At 41.8% G+C, this 21,666-nt stretch overlaps 1 protein-coding gene across 2 annotated transcripts in view; it reads left to right on the forward strand.

Annotated features, from left to right (window-relative positions):
• Positions 1–18,584: 18,584 nt before the first annotated feature.
• STAT4 (signal transducer and activator of transcription 4) overlaps positions 18,585–21,666 on the forward strand; it is a 42,545-nt gene continuing 39,463 nt past the window's right edge. For both annotated transcript variants that reach the window (XM_074829591.1, XM_074829592.1), the window contains exons 1-2: positions 18,585–18,652; positions 21,077–21,205. In XM_074829591.1, the coding sequence (XP_074685692.1) occupies positions 21,078–21,205 (128 nt within the window). In that variant the 5' untranslated portion in view covers positions 18,585–18,652; position 21,077. The remainder of the gene's footprint in view (positions 18,653–21,076; positions 21,206–21,666) is intronic.

Consider the following 21,666-nt stretch of genomic DNA (forward strand, 5'->3'; position numbering starts at 1 on the left):
ATCAAGTAATTTCACTTTTGTTACTGATGCCTAAAAACAACCTGCACACCCATCTTTAAAATTTCACCACAATAACTTTAAATTAATCAGATCAAGGGAAAAGAAAGAAAAAAAAAAAAGATGCCAGAACTAAGGAAGCAGTGTTTGCATCACAGGAGGTTTGCTTACAAGCTTCTTTCAAACCTAAAGCAGGACCCATCATTTTGTTCTCTCCAACACCGCCAATTTTTTTTCCAAGCTCTACTGAACCTTTAAGCAGCACAATCACGACAGTAAGTCCTGTAGCGTTCAGCGACAAACATTTACCAGAGCAAAGACAACATACATTTCTAAATTTAAAAACCAAGCAAGAAAAATAATTTTTCCTTTTGTAATACAAAATCAAAACTGTCAGTCCTTTTTTCTTTCTTATTTTTTAAGATAAATTTTAAATTAACTACTATGCTAGAAATACATCGGGGGGATTCATTCTTCTCATTCAGATTTGAAAGATTAACTCTTCAATTATTAAACTGTATCAACAGCCGATGACTTGCTGTGCAGTCTATTTTTAAAAGTACATGAAAGAGTAGTGTAACCAGAATACCTGAAATACAAACATTTAGCAAAACTCTGCCATGCAAAAATCTGAAATTTGTGTTTGAGATCTGCTATATCAATTTACAGTTAATCCCAGGCTTGCTCTCAGGGGGGCTCAGGTGACTTTTTAATGGCCTTTAACAGCTGCACACACACGACCCGACCCTCCCCAAACCACCACACAACACACAAGTATTGTTTCCAACTATGGGGATGATCCAAATCCTTACTAAAAAGATTTTATGCCTGCTTTACATTCAAAATTACATACTAATTTACAAAAGGAAGGATATCACAAGTCTGTCTTTAGCAAAAATGAGTGGGGTGGGAGGGAGCTATTTCAAACTGTGATTGATGAATTTCTCTAGAGCCACCAGTGGGTCCCTTTGAGGTCCTGCTAAAATCCTGGTGCCCATATTCCAGAAGATTTGTGCTTTGCAGAGCTCCAGGGTGAGGAAAAGAGAGGAAAGAACCAGAAGTCTCTCCAAAGCATCACGCTCTGCTTACTGCTTAGTGCTACCCCTTTGCAGACTAAGGAATTCCCTCTCACAAAGGTGTCACTCCTCCAGGAACCACAGGCGGGTTAGTGGAACAAGAACCCTTCATGCAGGTCACTGTCTCCTCTGAGGGTCTCCTAAATGCCTCACCCCACCTATAAAATTCAGTGCTTTCTGTAAGACTCTCAGTATGAACCTTCTGGCATCTGTTTCCTCAAGAAATTCAGCATTTCTAAACCTACTGGAGCATACCTCTCTGTTTAAAGGAAGAACACCTCATTTTGCAAGAACTCACATTTTCAGCATCTATTCCTGAGGCAGAAAGCCTAGTAGAGGTTGCCCTCAGTGAATGATATCTGATGATGTCTTTCAGAATCTCCTGAAAATTACACCCCATGAAGGGTTTGCTGCTGTATCTTGACCTACTAGCTCCAGACTACAAGGACCTGACATAAGATACTAATACCAAACACAAGTTACCTCATTTAAAAAATTCCTTTAACTTAAATAAAGTACTACCTCAGAACTCACTCCATAGATCTGACTAAGCTAAGACACAAAGGGACATGAGATAAGTGTTAATAAAATTCTGTGACCCCTTGAGAATAAGCTTTATTTTGGTGGTAATTTCTGCATTGTGGAAGCCAAAGCAGGAGAGCATTCATGCACACCAGCAGACAACTGAGATGGCACACAATGATTGATCAGTTTTGAAACAAGTATTACAACACTAGCAGGCATCAGCAAAGCCGCAGTGCAGTAAGAGTTAAGAGCATGAGCTATACTTTACTGGTGGGAATAGTTTGGGAAACCAAAAGAGTAGGAATAGGATCCTTTACAATGACTTCAGTTTTTATTAACATATTTTTACAGGATATCCCAGTTAAGCCAGACAGCTTGTTTACAATAGGGGCCTGTCCAAGGACAGCTTAAAACTATTATACAGTACATACAGAAGGACAATACAGTCCCAGTACAAGCTACCAGCAGGCAGTAAATCATGTCAAAGCCTCATGTTACACCTGATTAACTGCTTGGCTCCAGTACTACAACCTATTCCAAGAATGCTTGCTTCAGTGTGGTTAAGAGTTGTCAGAGAATTTATGTCATCTGATGGCAAGTTACATAAAATAGTGCCCCAGTGTATCATTTAAGAAGAATTACTTGGCATGAGCTGCAAGAGTGTGAGCTTCACACCTGCAGTATCCTCTGGTGCTATGTATTCCTTAAAAAGGGACTTCATTTAGATGTCTCATTTACTAGGAGAAATCATATCACCTCTGTTCCAACAGGATCACCTAAGCCTGGATTACAACTCTATTTGAATTACGCTTCATCAAACACATCCAGAATTTTATCGCTCATGAGGCAGTCCATCCTCAACATGGCTGCTGTAATTAAACTAAATCTCCCCCCAAATTTTTCTTGATTCTGCAAAATGGCTTAAAAATAGGTAGCCTTGTAAAATCGAAGAACTTATGTTTTTCACTAAACATATGAGCCTGCAAGTGGACCAACCAGTAGAGTCTTTACACCATCTGGACACAAAGGAAACCTTGTTTCTGTGAAGCTCAAAATCAGCCCAGGCTATTAAAGAGACAGATTTCAAAAGCATCCTAAGGTCCATAGATTGCATGCCAGTCAAACACACAAGGCACTATGAAAACCAAGCAATAATCCTTATGAAGTCTGTGTTTATCCAACTGTCAATCAGCAAGCCGTATGGCATTAACTGAGATGTCATGCGTCTTGATCAAGAGTTAGAGTCCTGTAAGCGAAAGTGTTTAATTATAAAATCCATTAACTCTGACTCTGTAAGTGCAGCTTTTTCCAGAGCCATGCAGGAACTTAGAAGCAAGCTGGAGGTCAATTTTAGCAGAAACACCTTCTACACACACACACACAAACAAATCCAACATTTCTATAGGGTTCTTCACACTTGGCCAGCAGGAGGCTTGTTTATATTCTTTTATAAGATGAACTGATCAACACCTTTTTTTTGAAGTACAGTCTCATAACCATTATCTCTTTCCTTAAGCAATGCAAGTGATACTTCTGCTTTACCCTTTATGTCATAAACTGGTGAGCTGGTTTGTACTTCAAGTCTCTGCAGGAAACGTGAACCCAATAAAGAGGACAATATCTTGCATTTAGCATATTGCAACACACATGGTGGGCTGAGCACCTGAATTTCTCCTCTTGCTTATTGAGTGAGGCAATTTCTTATTTTAACAACTATATCACAGATCATAGTAAAATATTTTCTTCTAAAATTGAACATGCAGTTTAATTAAAATAAAAACAAGTCTTCTAAAAATAACAGCAGAACTGCAGGGCACACATCTCTGGACTGCAAACCTATTTATCTAATTTTTCTGCTCAGTTATAACAGCATTTCCACAACTATCACAAGAGCAGCTATTAACAAATGGAAAGCCTGATATTCAACCACTTTTCTATGGTAGAAGATGACAAAAAGTCCTTCTGGTTTTAGTATGAAGTAAGACCCAAACTAAATACTAAGGCCATGGTGAAACAGATATGCAAAATATTTTAGAAATCCAGAGATGGAAATGCAGATCATCCGGTGACATTTAATGTAGAGAACACCTGATTGGCACCACTGTGGTGGCCTTTAGACACAAGCACCTGTGAAATTGAGAGGCAAGAAAGAAACCAGCACACGTTCCCTAGCAAGGTGTGATGTGAGACATGAGCGCCAAGCACCGGGGAGCAGCAATCTGAAATGGAAACACATACAACAGCATCTGGGGGGGTCTTTCAGGTAAGCAGTTAACGCTTGGAGAAATGTTTGGGGATGGGTTAGCTGAGGCCAGCTTTTCAGACGACTTCTCTCTCTGAATCCTGAGTGACACAGGACTTGTCCTTACAGATGGCACAGCTTCAAGGGACAGTAGCTCTGGCAGGACCCTCTCTAATGCTGCCACATTTTTGGATTCAAAGCTCGCAGCTGCTTAGCTAGGCAAGGAAGAACGTAGAGTGGGAGGGAAGCAGCTCAGCCATCACTGAGCTCAGAAGCTGTAAGAGTCAACAAGACTAACACAAGTGCTCACAGGGTTTAGCAAATTACTCTCCAAGCCTTTGGGTGAGACGTGACAAAGAGCTGCGCTGCAGTGACACAAGCCACCGGCCACAGCGTACCAGTTCAGACACAACGTACAAGATCTTTGTGGCTAGAAGTCATGCTGACTGCTCAGCAGAAAGAGTGGTCACACTGCAGAGGGACAGCTAGATGCAGGAGGGTGCTCACCAGTTGCCATTTAGTTGCCATTTGCAGAGCTCAGCATCTTGAGCAGCCTTGATCTTTGCAGAATTGAGCTGAACATTTTAATCAGCTCTCGTTTGGAAAATACAAAATTAGTAAATTTGCTTTTGCCCAATTTGGTAATTGCCAGGTGGTTTTATTTAACGGCAAGAAAAATCAGAGGTTCAGTCAGTTCAGCTCCTTAAAGTTCAAGGTGCAACTGAAAACCTGTGACTAAAGCTAGCTGTGTTCACTGCCTTGCCCAATTACCTGCAAAGACGTAAGTGGAAGCAGTGGCATCTGCCTATACAGATTTAGTGACTAAGTGCAGATATTACTTATGTATGATTTTCTTTTCCTGGTGTTGCAAGTCTTCACCCAGAGCATCGAATACCAGAGCCATGATGTGTTAAACATCACCCTTCCTGTTGAGCTGTGTTCTACCATTCCATACTAGGTTTCCAAGAAGTTGTGTGCTTCTGGTAATTCAGCCTGCTAGAGGCACTCGTAAGGCAAAATTGAACGGAAACTGCTGTATTCCTTTCAAATGGATCCATGCAATTTTTAAACTGACTTTCAAAAATGCACCAGATATACCCAGGGGAAATAAACTAACAATGTGGGTTGCTGCCTGAAATCATTATACAGATAGCTCAAGGCATTTAGTGTTGTGATGAAAGGAAAGAAACAAGAAAAGAGATTACCAGGCTTCACAGAAATAACATGGTTTAGTAAATCTGGCAATTCCCCTTCTGCAACAGAAAGTTTGACATCACCTAGATTTATAAATACAGTACTGTACATGTTGGTTTTCACAATTTGGAAGTCCTTACTGGTAAATTCAATATTACACAGGATACATGCCTATAGTAGAGGGCTAGCTCCTATTCTCATTTAGCCATACCTGCAGATTTGTGACATTATCATTATTTCACTGTACAGCTTTGTAAGAAGTGGTGATTTTACTGCAAATTAGACTACTGTCTCATAAAAAGGCATGTACATTCAGGCACAGTACTGAAAGATAATTAAAGTTTTGCTTTGCCAGTGTATCAAGCTCGATCAATTCTTGCTGAGAGACCATACAAAGGTAGGTAATGTACTTCAGGATGTCTCAAAGCCAGAGAGTTAAGAGCTGTACTGTCTAAATACATAGCAAGCCTCACAATCCTGACAAGCTTTCTCTTATTTAACTTCAACAGAATTTCAAGGGAACTCAGTCACCACTTGTAGGTGAGCATAGTTTGATCAAGCTCTGAAAAATAAGCCTTTGGTTTTTTTTAATATTTCCTTTAAATTAAATATTCATATGATAGTAGTTACAATTAAACAACATAGTGGCAAGTTTTAGCATGTGCACCAAAATGGTATTTTGCTACCTTCAAATAACCAGCAGAATGAGATATCAGAGACATTAGTCTTGACTGTATTATTCTTCCACTGAAACTACACCTACAGTATTTCAGCATTACAACAATTTGCACTTGCATCATCTTTTCCCTTATTAAAAAAAAACAACAACACAACTTGACCAGTGTTTCTACAAGCAACTCTTGCTCAATTAAAATGATATATCCAAACAGATTTATGCTACACCCTGTTTTGTCATGAAAGTACTTAATTCCAGGCGATGAGCATATGTGGGTGTCTGCTCATGCCTCTGAACTCCTGTTTTAAATGTACGCTTATGTTCCAAAGATTCTTTCCATATAGTCAAGGTCAACGGGGAGGAAGCAGGAAAAACCGAACAGTTAAAATTTCACAGAAGAGATTAAGGAAGTTACGTACAAGGAGTTTGTTTCAATGCTATTCTCAGCAGGATTCAAATGCTTATTTTTTGTATATTTTGATTTTTTAAGGCTTTAAGTCTTGGAATCCATGAGACAGAATCACAGGGTAGAAACTACAGTGTGAACACTCAAACAATAATAAATAATCTAGAAAGTTTTCCCCAAGTTAAATAAATAAGATGCCTGTAAACATTCCTACTACTAAACCTGCCAAATTACACCTAATAGTCACTTCTGGGTGTGATCTCACCAGTATTTCCTTGGTTTGTTACGTATCACATCTCTACATGTGAATTTCAACAGAAACACTGGTTGTTTGGGATCCATGTATCAGGGGACCCTCATACCTAGTTGCACAGCGTCCCCCACACCCACCCCGCCCCCCTCCAAAAAAAAAGAGTAACTGGGGAAACAAAAACCAAAATGAATAGGAACAAAAGTTGACAGATGATTGAGGTGATCTTTGAAGTGACCCATACTGTACTTGAATTCCCTTATTTACCATGATGATTTTAATAACATCATCTACTTGAAAAAGATTAGATAGGCAGTTCTAATTATACCACAGGCCCCCATTAAGAAAAATAACAGCTGTGCCGTCACAATAGCATTCTCGTACAAAAACAAGAACTTTACAAGCAGGACAACACACTTGCCAGATGAATATAGATATTTGCATTTTATAGATGGGGAAACAGAGGCACTGAAAGCCAAACATGTTACCCTAAGGGGCTTTGCCTCAAAGTTTGAGTCGGAGAGGCAGCTGTGCAATGTGACTACTGCTTCGAATGCTGATCATTACTCTGCTGTCACCTTTTACTCTCCCTTCTACATTTCTAGTGCTCGTTCAACTGCATATCCATTTACCTTTAAATAATAAGCACTTTGGGTGAGAGATGCATATAATGTTTAGCAAAATTGAGCCAGGGCCTCTAAGCACCATCACTACACACACAAGGATAGTAGTAACAGTTCTAAGCCTGGCTCTAGGCTGGATGGAAAGGAATGACTGCAAGAGGGAATTTTTATTGTAATAAAGCTCATTACATATCAATCTGATACTTCTATTTTGCATAAATGATTCACAACCTCACCACTCTGAAGCATATGTGTGGTCATCATCATGCTTTTTTTCCTCCAGGTCAAACAAGCATATCTATTAGAGATTAAGATATAAACACTAAAAAGGAAGAAACAAAAAAAGGAACCATAATTAGAAAAAAAAACTCTTTGAAGACAATACCAAAATAGCAAAGGAGATACTAGAACAAATGAAACGTTTTATTACAGTGAAGAACCACTTGCTGCTGTGATCTGGCAGATGCTGTGACATACACAAACCTGAACACTTATGGAAGACCAAATGGGCTTCTACAGTTTGAATCTGAACTTTGCTCCTGGTCCGCCTGAAGTGCCTTTTCCAACAAGCACTCTCTTTAGCCTATTTTCCATATTCAGAAAGAATATTTACAACTCATGGAAGAAAATACTGATCTCACATTTTAATGGATAACAGCTCCTTGGATAGTCTGAATCTCAGCCTGAGACATGGCTTGCTTTCCAATATACCGGAATTGAACACACCTCATAACACCCGTTACTTTGGCTTAGTTTCAAGAAGTTCTCCATGCTCCACCCAGCTGGCAGACTGTGAAGCCAAGCCAATGTTTAGGCCAGTAAAGTGTCCTGGTTTTGGCCAGGATAGCACTAATTCTTTCTTCTTAGTAGCTAGAACAGTGCTGTGTTTTCGATTTAGTATGGGATTTGGTATGAGAAGAATGTTTATAACATACTGATGTTTTCAGTTGTTGCTAAGAAATCAAGGACTTTTCAACTTCCTATGTCCTGCTAGTGCACAGGTACACAAGCTGGGAGGGAGCACAGCCAGAGCAATGGACCCAAACTGTCCAATGGAATATTGCCTATCATACAACATCATGCTCAGTATATAGACGAAGGTTGGCCAGGAAGCTCACTCCCACTTCTGGCCTTGCAGTTTTGGGATTTTCTCTCCTCTGGTATTGCTAGCCAGGAACAGGCTGGGCATCGGTCGGTGGGTGATGAGCAATCACATTGTACATTACCTGTTTGTATATTCCGTTATTACTATTATTATCATTATCCTTTTAATGTTATTACATTTCAATTATTAAACTGGTTTTTTAAACAACCTACTAGTCTCCTTTACATTTACCCCTCCAAGTCTCTCCCCCATCCCCTGGGCAGGGGAGGGTGAGCAAGTCGCTGCGTGGTGTTTGGCTGCCGGCCGGGTTTAAACCACAACATAAAGGTAGCTATAGGAGCAAGGTCTGGTTTGCAAACAAGCTATATCGAGCGGGTCCAGAGGAGGACACAAAGATGATCGGGGGCTGGAGCACCTCCCATGTGAGGACAGGCTGAGAGAGTTGGGGTTGTTCAGCCTGGAGAAGAGAAGGCTCCAGGGAGACCTTATAGCGGCCTTCCAGTGCTGAAAGGGGCTACAGGAAAGATGGGGAGGGACTCTGCATCAGGGAGTGTAGGGATAGGATGAGGGGTAATGGCTTTAAACTGAAAGAGGGTAGATTTAGATTAGCTATAAGGAAGAAATTCTTCATTGTGGGGGTGGTGAGACACTGGAACAGGTTGCCCAGAGCAGCTGTGGCTGCCCCCTCCCTGGCAGTGTTCGAGGCCAGGCTGGACGGGGCTTTGAGCAACCTGGTCTAGTGGAAGGTGTCCCTGGCCATGGCAGGGGGGCTGGAACTAGATGGTCTTTACGGTCCCTTCCAACTCAAACCATTCTATGATTCTACAATTCTACGATTCTATATCCTTACGAGTTACTTCTGTAACATGAGCTAGAGGCTAATTTTATGTACTGTCTTTCTCAACAGGATTTTCTGAATGGCAGCACAGTCCTTTTACTCTAAATTTTGGTAATTTCATCAAGATATCTCTTTATAGCTGCCTTCTTGCTAATTACTTGCTACCTAGCACAACATTAGGTTTTGGTAAAGAAAGGTACGTGGGAAACACAGTCTTTACCTTGATGAACTCAGGCAATATAACCACATTGCTTGAAAACAAATGCATTCATGCACTTCAACTGTGGCCACCTCCGAGTCACCACAGAACTCCCACATCAGCACACAACCTCCTGTCATTTGAGAACCTCATTAAGCCTATCAACACTTGTATCTCTTCAGACTGATGAAACAGGAAAAGTTTCGAGACAGTGGTAGGCTTTGCTGTCCCCTAGCTATAATTTGCTGAATTTGGGAAATCCCTTCATAGTTGTTTCCCCTCTTAATGCTAACGGACATGGCACAAAGACCATAGATTACTGTATTTATTCAGAATTAGGATCCTCCATTTGAGAAAAAAAAATATGCAGTCCACAAAGCAATGTAAAGATACTTGTTCTCAGCAGAACTGCAAAACAACAAATCTTCAAATAAGCAAAAACAGCCTGATTTTTCAAAAATCCCACTTTAATTACTGTGTGGTTTGCTCAGGGTTTTTTTGAAGATGCCTAACATATGGTATGATTTACACAACACTGGTAGTGAGCTCAGGACAGAAGATTCAAATCTAGCTGCAGAAGTATGCAAAATTTAACACCACGCATCAAGATCATTCTTCCCATCAGCTGAGTACGGCCATTTAAGTTTGCATATATAGCTAATTCCTATTGCTAAATATTCTTTTAATACTAAGAAATGTGTTTCTATATTTTCATATGTATGGCTTGTAGTCATAGCTGATGACATAGGAGCTGCCAAGGGGCAGAGATCACTTGCTTCCTCAGACAAGGGCAGTCCTCTCCTTCCAGATGTGCACTTACACTCCTGGCTCCAACAATCTCAAGAAAAAAAGAGAAGTTTGTGTACAAGAGAATGGCACTTCACAAGATGGAGTCTTCAAACCATAGAGCATAGAGTCTCCGGCTGCACCTCCCTCCCTCAAGTGTTTGTGAGGGTTCCTTCTGAGGTGTCCCCTGGGCTCAGTTCCCCATGGCTGTGCCAGTCATCAAGCCACTGCACAGCTGCCTCTTCCAGCAAAGCGGAGACATGACAAGCAGTTGGGCAAAACCCCTCAGCTGTCTGTTTTCTTTCTAGGGCTTCAAGGAAACAAGTTACAAACTGAGCCAGATACTACAAAATACTACAGCCTTCAATAATATCACACCTTTTGGCATCGCTCAGTGCCCTGCACCTCCCAGTGCTGCAACCACTCTGTGCATTCAAATACAGCATTATTTTATTTCCTTCCCAGTAAAAGCACTTTAAAAAACAACAACATATGGCTTGTAAAACAAAGTGGAAAAAAAAATACCACAAGAGATATTAGCATCAGTTTAACCGAGAATCTCTTGCTCAGTTCTCAGGAGTTCAGAGAACTCAGCGGTTTTGTGACAAAAGATAATGTTAGTGGTGTAGGTTATCTGCACTGCTGTAGCTATCGGAGCAGCACTTCTCAATCTCTGGGTCACAAGTAGGTCATAAACCTTCATGCAGCAGTTTGCAAAACAACTATCCACAAAGTAAGATTTTTTTTAGATACGCGTACATTCCTAGGTATGGAAAGAACTAAACAAAATCAGCACTGGAAAAATTATAATAATTCAAAAGCTTTGTCTTATTTTTCATTGAAAATGATAACTACTGTGGCAGCACTCTACAATGCATTTGTGATTCATTTTTTTCCCCCAAAGAGAAGTTAGGCAATTCTCAGGTTTTTTTCCAGTAAGTTTAGGAGGACACATGAATAAAAAAAACCTTGAAAAACATTGGTCTAGATGGCCTCACCATCAGGGTTCCCTGTCTGAAAAAAATCTAAGAGTCGCAGATTCTCACCAGGTAGATGCTGGAGATCTTGAACTAGAGGAGAGAAGAGGAAAATTGAGATCACAGATTTCCACTCAGGTTGGGTTTAGGATCAATGATACCAAGTGTACAGAGGAACCCTTTATTCTGTGTTCAGAGTATTGAGAAATGTGAGAAATACACATTAAATATTAGAAATTATAAATGAGTCAGCAGAGAGAGGATGAGGAGTACTTTTCCACAGCTGAAGCTTTGCCACTTCATCCAGACTAGGAATGAAAGCATTATTATGGTCAACCACAAAGGCCATTAGCTCTTATTGGGAAGAGGCCTGGGCTTTGATTCCCGCTGCACGTACGCTAGACATAACTTCTTCATATGAAGTGCAAAGTCCTTGGACTCTGATGCTGGACTGCCTGAATGACTAGGCCATGGGGAATCAGCAAGCTCTCCCTGAATCTCAAATCTGTTTCTCCAGGAGAAATAGGAGAACACCCGATCCCACCCTCTTGACCAGAGCAGCTTCAGGGACAGTGCAAGACGTGAGCTCGAATGACCACAGACTGGCAAAAGAATTGAGCTTTAGTTTTACCTATGTCCTTTTGTGGCCACAAGCTGCTTTCTTCCTTACTGGCATTTCACCTCATGATAGCCAGCTTTGGAAATCTCTTTTTTCTCTTTGTGAGGACAAGGGAACACCATGAGTTTTGTTGACACCATTAGAACAACTTCCAATGCTAAACTGTGTTAGTTCTTCATGTCATCCTACACCCACAGACACTCCAATTGTCTCCCAGTGAAAACAAGCTTGTTTTCATTTCTGGTATTGAACCGATCATACTAAAAATTGATTCATACTGAAAACTTCAAAACATATTATAAAAAGCCTCTTTGAAAATTCAGAAACAATAATTATTTTCAAAATAAATACAGGATCATTATACTCATCCATACTGCTCCTCTTTCCCCGCTGCCATGGGAATTGCAGTGAGTGAGGGACACGTCACTTTGCAGCTAACCTTCCCATCACAAGAGCCCTTACCTACAGCATGCTGAGGGGCTGAGATCCAGGAAAAAGCAGGTTTACAGAGGAAAAACAAAATCCCACCTGACTGGGATTTGTTATAGGAGGCTGGAGAGGAATAGAAGGATCCAAGCAAATACCACTTTCGTACGTTGTAGAAGGAAGACAATGAGTCCATAACGGGCATGGGATTGCCATCCTCCTTGCGATACCCAACAATACAAGTATGGTCAACTGTACAACTGCCTCAAGATTTGTTGATACCTTATTGCCTAGCCAAGGAAGAAGCTGGCATTATTTCTGAAGATGTGTGCTTTGTTATACAAATAATATAAAAAGAAAAGGAGTTTCAGAGAGTAACATAAATCAAGAGGTTCTTTTGGTACCATCAGAGTTAAAACCTGTAACTTTAATAGAGAATATTTCAAGTATTTCTGCTATTATCAAGCAGACATAATCAGACTTTGGTTTAATTGCTCCCTTTGTGAAAAGACTTTATTAAATTAATTAGCCAAGTTATCTTCTCAGAGCACAATCCATTACTAGTTCTAAAATTATTGATCTTTTCAATTGGAAGTCATTGTTCAGCATCAAACTGGTTTTTGCAATTAGCATACACTAGCAAGCTTAATAAAACTCAAGGACTCCTCTAAGGACCTAAGAGACTGCAAAATGAAAATATTCCTAAGTATGCTCAGAAATTACCATTATGCATAGTCATCTTGATCCCAGGCAAGGAAGGCAGTAAGAACTTAAGTAACTATTGACGGCACAAATCCCAGGTGAGCTTACTAGGAAAAAATTCTCTTTTCTCTTGTCCAGCTGACACTGACTTACATACTAATCAAGTTGCATGACCAAGGGTCTCCATTTTGCCCTCCAAGCTGTACCTCACAGGAACATATATACAAAACCACAGCATTCCCCAGATCACACTCACTCTGTGTTATTTTCTCACACTCTACTTTGGAAACCACTAATCACAAAGTCTTCAGCTTCTGCACAAACAAAAAGTGATCATTACCAACTGACAGAGAAGCTGTTGTATAAAATAAGAAAAAAGCTTCCTGAGCACCCACAGACTACACTGAGTAGAAAAGCCTATTAAAATAGCACTACCAGCATTCCTAACAATCCACATAACTACAAACAAAAAAAGGAAACCTGGCTCTAAAGTAATACAGGAAAAGTAAAACTTACACTTGCACAATATCATTTAGGAAGTGGAAGGGTTAAAGCAATCATATTTATCAAGCAATGAAAATTGCTGAAAAAATAGTTACCAGTTAGCAGAGGAGGGATACAAGGCACAGCAGATTTACAGTGATATTCCACATACGCAATTTTTCATTAGCAAAAGGAAGTTAAATTTACACTACAAGGTAATTAATACAGGGCCCCCAGAGTTCTTCTCTCTCTCCTTGCTCTTCTAAACTATTTTCTTCGCCCTCACTTCTTTCCATGCTTCCTCCATTCCTCCACACGTGCCCTTTCCATAAACAATGACACATTGGCATTCAGGTGGAATTGAGGCCTTTCAGATAATTTCTTCCTACCTTAATTTTATTAGTGTGTAAGTTTGCATGGTGACAGTAGGACCCCAAGTGGTATTGGCCTTAACTTCTACAAGAGAGATGCACAGGCTTCTTTGTCCTTAGAGGAGTACCTTCTTCCCAGAAAAAACTCACCAGAACATCCAAACCTTTCCTCTTGACAGCCACTGCCTCCGAGTTTTCCCAGGATACACATTAAACCACACAGTGCAAAACTGCAAATATGACATCAAGAGGTGAAACACTAAATAAGGCATGCATCAAAGCAACATACCTGTTGTTCAAAGATAACAATAAAAGAAGAGAACTCCTGTTGTCCCAGCTTGACAGAAGAACTTCTCGCTTTGATCTTGCGATGAATTGGTGCAGAAGATCCTCTCCCCAGCGGTAGGGATGGGCAGGGACCCTCCATTAGGGCCGAAGAGGTCTGGGCACAGGCACAAGCCGCAGCAAAAAGCCTCAGGAGGGAAGTCCTCTACCTACAGGGCACTTGTTCTGACCTGCTCCTGCATTGCTGAGTGGGCACTCTACCTGCACCTGCCAAAAAAGCAAAACTAGAGACTGCAGTATCAAAAGGCTATGCTGCCATGAAAACAGTATAGCACTGAGCCCAACTCAGTGGGAGAAGACTTCATTTTCTATAATTCCTGACTTCTCATTATTCTCTATGTGGCAAGTTAGGGTTTGTTTTTTTTTTTTTTTCTAGCTGATATCAGCTTGAATTTGGGTGAGATATGTATCTTTATTTCATAGGGATTTATACATCTGCACATATGGTTCATTCATTACTGGAAGGGGGAAAACAGTAAGATTTTTCAGCAGTTGAGAACAACCAAACAGCCAAAAACCCTGTCTTTTGCAAGCATAACAATCAGTCTTTTAGCGATACACAAACACAGAGCTAAGAGTTCTTTCCAGTATTCATAAACAGCTTGTTACAACATGTAACTTCAGGACAACATTGCTGTTCCTGCCTTTTTCTCCAAATAGAGGACAGTAAGGGATGTGACCTGCACACTCAACTGTTGATTTATGCTGTGCTGACTAGGAGGAACTACACTGTCAGCAAGACAATTTCTCATGATTACAGTGTTTACTAGTCTCCCTGAGACCAGAAGTCCATGTTCTGAATGTAAGAAGAAAATCTATGAACAGTTCAGATACAAGACATAACGTATGTATAGCATGTACAAGCTAAATGCCTCCTTTATGTAAAAGACAGGTGACACACGCTCTAATTAAAGGTTAGTCAAGGAGTATGATGACTAGAGGCCAAACATAAGAGATGATAATCTTGATTACAGGTTGGTCAGACAGATCAAAGTAATAAATTGGCTCAGTGTTCCTAGAAACAACTTTGTGAACTTTTGATGAGAAGATTACCGTGGCCTAAATTCCTTCTCCATCACTTGAGACTTTTTCTTCCCTTTAAATAGCCCACACAATTTAGACACTTGCTTCTTACTCTCCTCCTGTGACCGGTGCTGAAACACTGGTGAAGTGGAATGAAATGTTACACAGTGAAGATTAACCTTGACCTGCCAAACTCAACAGTGGCTTGAACCTTTCCTGGCCTGTGCTTATCCATCCTCTCCAGGGTTGCAACCTGCACCCTCACCATACTGCTGTGACTCACTGCAGCTGAAGAAACTCCTTCCATTCCGTGGGCTGCCCTAGGCTCTTTACTTCTTTGTCCCCCACTTCACAAGCATCATTTCAGCCTGTCCTGCCTCGCCAGTGTGCCTCACTGAACTCCTCCACTGACTGTGAGCCACATCTCCTTGCCCCTGAGCTTCTCCTTTCAGTCCACACAGCTGCCTCCCTCATACCCTCCCCATGTGTTAGCTCCGCCGCAATCACTGCATGCCTCAAGCCATCTCCTCCAGGATCCCATCCGTGTAGCTCTCCTCCAGAGCTTCCTTGAACTGACCTAGACCATCTCTTCTCATCTCAGTCCTGCTCCACAGCAGTTTCCCTCACATTTCCAACCATCATCACATCCTTCACAGTGTGCTAACACACCCCACTGACACTTCTTAGACAAGCATAGAGCTGATACATCCCCCAGCCTCAGAAGGGAACGCCTTAGCCCTCACCACCCTGACAGCATGCTCTGCTGCTCCACACCCTCCTGCCTCCCACCTATGCTCCTCAAACAGCTCCCCCACTCAGGCTGCCTTATCTTCCCATGCACACCTCGGGCCTCTTCATGCTCAGCCATACCTCAACCCCTTTGACCATCCAACTCTAACGCCCTAGGACCACAAGCCTCTTTATTCCCCTCCTCCAAATAAAGTGCACTTCCTTTCCACAGTTTCTAGCTAGTTTCTGTAAAGCCCCAGGGTTCCCCCTGACCCACTGTAAGGTCACAAGCTACTCCACTCATTTTCCTGCACCCCTTGCTGTGAGGATCACACCCCTGTTTTCCCGCCTCCACAGCCATGGCTCATATCCAGCATCCTACACCCCCAACAGCTGGTTCCACAGCTGCCCTCCATCCCAACAACTGACCGGCCTCCGCTGCTGTACCTGCCAGAAAGGGGGGGGGGGGGGGGGGGGGGGAGGAAGGAGGGAGAGGGGAATAGGAACCATCTTCCCAGAAACTGATCTCTAGACTCTAGATAAAGAATGACTTCTGATTATCCTAGGTTTTGGGAATGACACCTAACTGAACTTTTTTCTCATGGCCTCTTGAAGCAAGCGTGATATTTGCATCAGACAACAGGAAGCATAGTATTGTCTTAGTAGCAACCACTCCACCATATAGCTTCTGTTCTAGGTTAAGTGGACAAACAGCATGCAAAACAGGGATTGGAAACTTGTTACTGTCTTATTTTATTGGGATGGTATGAACTACCTGTCTCCTTATCGTTACGGATAGCAGTTATGTAAGGATGCTCAGAGAATGAATACTTAATCTAAAAAAAAAAATAAAACTTACCAATTTTTATTTAAAGGCTAAAGAGAAAAGTACAGTGCAATAGTTCCCCCTACTGACAGCACAAAATCAGATTACTAATCAGTGTTATTTCCTGGGTGGTCCTCAAATCACTAATTCAGTGTCCCCATGTGGTACCTACACAAGCTTACCGGTACACAGTAAACCATGAGAAAATCTGCTGCCTTAGAAAACGATGAAGATTTGCCAAATGGTAGAGAACAAAATTTGACAAAACTCCAGTTGATCCCTAAGATTATTTATCACGTATACAAAATGATGGTACGCAGTCCTATGGAAAGATTATAAAATGCATGTGAGTGTATGTATTCTAAATGAAACGCCAGGATATCCATCAGCAAAAACAGAAACGTAAGTGAAGTGCAGCTGTATAGCTTCCTCTACTTGCTAAAATCTTAAGGAAAGATAGCAGGTCTGAGCAGAGACTTGCCAAACTCTGGTTGTATTTGGGAACTGACCTCTTTGGACAAAGAGCAAGTCTGACATTCAGTCTGGTCCCCAGTTCCCAACAAAAGGCAGTGAAAATATTATCATTCTGCTCTAGCGTCAGCTCTTTTGAGCCAGTGGCAGCTGAGTTAAATCAGAACCAAGAACAGGCACTTACAGAAGTCAAAATGCAATTTGGGACTAGATGTGCGTCTGGTCATGAACAGCAACAGAAGCATTCCTCCAGCCTTATACACCTAGCTTTTGTTTCTGAGTTGTAAAGCTAATGTGATTGTGCACTATGCTCATTTAGAAAAAAAAAAAAAAAAGGTTGAAGAAAATCCTCTAGAACATTACATCCTCATCTCACTTGAAAAGGGTAATGAACAAATATGCAATGATACAACATAAAAGAATAACAGAAATAAATAGTCCACTGAAATATGTACCAAACCACACAATTCTATAAATCAGGATTTTGCAAACTTCTGTTATGATCCTGGCTCTTTTATACAAATACACCTGAAAAATTGCTAAATAGTAATAAAGATAATGCCAAATCTCATTTCAAGCACATGTACAGCGAATATGTCTACCCAGCCAATGCTCAGACATGGGTCAGCTGCTGACACCTGTATATGATCTTTTAGAAGTTGCCTGTGTATCAAAGCTTTTCACCCCACTTTCAATTCCCCCTCTGCTCTAGCTGGAAAATATAATTACGCATCACTAGGGACATGCACCTTCCTCTTAACTGCATCTCCAGCACCTCGCTTTTTCACTTGAACACGGTTTCATGTTCCTCCCAGTGCAGAGGGAGTGAAATACCCATTGGTCGGGTCCCTGGTGGGTTCTGTGAGCACCCCGCTTACTCCAGGTTTGCGCAGCCTGGTGCAGAAAAGCCTTTCTCATGATGGGAGTTTCTGGTAAGACAAAATATGACAAATAAAACTACAGTCAGTCAAAAGGACCCTCTTTACGGTAGATTGCAGCTGCTTCGCATCACACCACTCAAGCTCTGTGCTGAGGTCAGATGGATTTGAAACGGTCATAATTTAGCATTTTCCACTCACTTTGGTTTTAGCAGCATTGCACCTGCTATTATAGAAATCCTCTCTCCAGTAATATACTTCTTTAGGGAAAAAATACTCGGAGCATGTCTCTGTTGCCATAACCCTTGCTGTAAGAATATTACTTACAGATAGGCTGTTGGATCGTTAACTCTTTAGGATGAGGACCAAATCTTTTATCTTGGAGCGAAGCTCCTGCATCCCAGGTACTACCTGAAGCGAGGGATGCTGAGGCAGCCGCGTTGTGCCGCCAGGCTCCTGGCAGGCTGCCCTTCGCCCTTCACCTGCGGGGGTTGTAGCAGGGAGCGCGCGGGAAAGCGCCTCTCCGCTCCCCCCGGCACGGCGGGCCCAGGCCCCCTGCCCGGGCCCGGACTGGAAAGATTTTAATGTTCATTTATCGTCAGGAGACTTAAAAACCTCCCTCCTCCTCTGAACCGTCCCAGCTGCTGGCCAAGACCTCTGTTTCTCCGCACCACCTGAAGCACAAGTGCCCTGCGGCGGTGGGGCCGTTCGTGTGGGGCTCTGAGGCGCTGGGCGCAGCCCCGGCGCCCGGGCCCGGCTGACGCACAGGAAGGCCGCTGCCGGCAGCCCGGGGGCGGGCAGCGCATAAAGCGGAGCCACCGCCGGCGACAGGGAGGGAGGGAGCCGCCGCCGGCAGCAGGGCTCGGCCGGGACCCGCTGGCGCAGGCAAGTGGGGCGCCCCGGGGAGGGGAGCGGGGGAGCCCGGGCCGTCCTGCGGCAGGGCCGGGCGCGGGGGAAGGCCGGGGGGCATCCACGTACCGCGGGGCGAGCGCGGCACCGTCAGGGAGACGAAAGCAACAGCGTTTGATGAGCATGGAGGGGGCAGGTCGAGCAGCCGCGCTGCCGACGGTGCGGTACTCGCCTTGGGCCTTCATGTGCATCGCCCGCTTCTGCCAGCTGCCTCCGGGGCCATCCGGGATAAACTGCAACTCTCCCAGCTTTTTAGCTTTTCGTGCGACTCCTTTTGCGCAAAGTGAAGATGTGTGCCCAAAAGCCCATTTACGCGCTGTACCCGCGTGCCTTGCAAGCGTTTATGCGTGCGAGCATCCCTGCACGGCACAGGGAAGGCCTGCGGGGGTTGCAGCCTGGACAAAATCTTCCTTTTCTTCAGATAATAATATTAAGTTTTCTTACTAATCTTTTTGGGATATCATAATCACCAGAATTCACCAGAAATTGCAATTAGAATAATCACCAGAATTCACCAGAAATTGCAATTAGAAGGCCCACTGAGAGTGAACAGGCTTACAAATGTTATTTTTTTTTTTTCCTGAGTATTGAGTTACTAATGTGTGGTGGCTTGGTTCTTGGATGTATCTCAAGAAATAAGGTCTGTGATTCTGTGTGACTGTTGGTATGGAAACAAAGACAGTGAAATACTCCTGTGCTTTACTCCTTCTCCACAACATAAAGAAACAAAGTAATTGTTTAGGCAATACTTTTTCATCTCTGAATGAAAGTAATAAAGAGGAGGGAAACGTCACTGAGCGCATTTCCACTGACGTTATATAGTGTCTTTCATACCACACACAGAATCATCCCATCCAGCTTTTGTTAAGGAGAAACTAAAACCTGTCACTTTTACTTTTGCATGAGTAAGTACTCAGGACTCCGTTACACCTTGACATACTTCTTTTTTTTTTTTTTTTTTTCCCCTCTGATTTAAGAAAATGCAAAATGAAAGACCACAGCATCAAAGGCATGATGTATTCTCTACTTCAAACTGTTGACATTCTGAAACTATGATTCAGAATTAGAAACAGAAAAGCTGCTTATAAAAAAATCTACATTCTATAAAAACATCCATTTTTATGAAATCTCATCTTTGTTCAGGAAAAATTTCTATCAAAAATGTTCAAACATGTAGTATGTTGACCTACTGCAGTGCAATCTTTAGCCCACGACTAGATTTTATGTAGTTTGTTAACACAAACAAATGTCCTAAAGAAAGGGACGGCAACCTCTAGTATGGGATCAGGGTGTGGGCCAAGCCCACTGCAGGACTGAGATCCGAGGGCGCAGGCCCTAGAGCACCCCTCTCCTCTGCTCATCCGCCACCACCTGTTCTCAACCCTCTACAGCCTGGCATAGCCTACCCTGGGGCAATGTTTTATCTTTAGTCTTTCCTGCACTGAAAAAGTCACAATGAAAATGGTGGTTTCACCAGTGGGATTAATGACGATGTGGTGCAACCGTAGAGGGCCAGTATCAGGAAGGTAATGTTGTCCTAAGGGGAGAGAGAGTCGCTCAGGCTGAGGTGTCTACGTAGAGAGCCTGCTCACCCAAAACAATCTCTTTAGTCCATGGAAAGGGGCAGGTATTAATTCAGCCCACCTAAAACTGGAACAACCAAGCTTCTAACTCCAGTATGTCAGTAAACATCCAAAACTTACTTGGGATAGGTTTTTTTTCAGTAAGAATTTCAGAGCCTGTCATTGGGTGATGCTACTCTTGCTTCTCTTACAGTTTTCATATGACTTTACGCTTCTCAACTTTTTCTTCTTTCTGTAACATCAAATCTCAGAATTCTATGGTAATTAAAAATGGAAAAGATGTACTAGATAAACAATTTAGAATATAAACCAAACAGTACTGTCCAAACAGAAGATGTGGGGCTCTAGGAACAGCACAATAACATACAATCATTATGGCTTCAGGAAAAATTTGAGTGGTATGAATTCACTAAAAAGAGAGTTGTTTTTCTACTACTCTTCCATAAAAATTGTTTTACCTGGATTTGAAAAGTACAATCCTAAGCTATTTCTCTTGATGAGAGATGCTGTGTAAATCTCCCTGCTTTAGAAGCATCATACAGTATCCTAAAACATTTCCATTAAGGAAGGAAATTGGCAGAGGTGCTCAATCAAGTCTAAGAGCTAGAACTTCTTTTAATGGTCTTGCTCACTTTTCTCCATCTTCCCTTTAACTGACTAACTTTAGTCGAGTACTGTCTGGTTTGAAAGACAGAATAAAACAGGAACATTAAAGTATATAATAAGAACAACAATGAAAATAAGTATTTATGCACTTTGGATTATTAATTCATATTCACCTTTCAGTGGCAAACATGTTTAATCTTTTCTTTTGCAGTATGTCCCAATGGAGTCAAGTTCAACAACTGGAAATAAAGTTTTTGGAGCAGGTAGACCAGTTCTATGATGATAACTTCCCCATGGAAATCCGGCACCTACTAGCACAATGGATAGAAAGCCAAGATTGGTAGGATTAAATTTATTCCCTCTCATATGATTTCAGTCATGAACAATTCTTTTGTTATCTGGCAGATTTTAGGGTGCTCATTTGTGAACTGTGGAGGCACTCGCACTCCAAAGATGGTATTTCACTACTTATGGATTTAGCCCATTGAACTGCCAAAATTTAAATTTAAAGAAATGTCTGGAGGTGAGGTTTCATTTGAACTTACTCTTAAACAAAATCCAATAAAAATGGTCTAACCAATTAATGGTATTACACGTTTTTCATAGAAAAAAAAATAATGCATGTTAGTTTTCATTGGATATATTATACATTTACCTTTTGCAGCATAAAATTTTTCACTTGTCCCATACTGCACTTAAAGCTATCTGGATATATAATTTTGGGGGAAAAGCCAGCTGTTTGTAGGAACTGTTTTCTAGAAGGTGAATTTATGCACAAATTTGGATCAAGTTCACTGGATA

This window comes from Strix aluco, chromosome 6, assembly GCF_031877795.1.
Source record: "Strix aluco isolate bStrAlu1 chromosome 6, bStrAlu1.hap1, whole genome shotgun sequence".
Taxonomy (NCBI): Eukaryota; Metazoa; Chordata; class Aves; order Strigiformes; family Strigidae; genus Strix; species Strix aluco.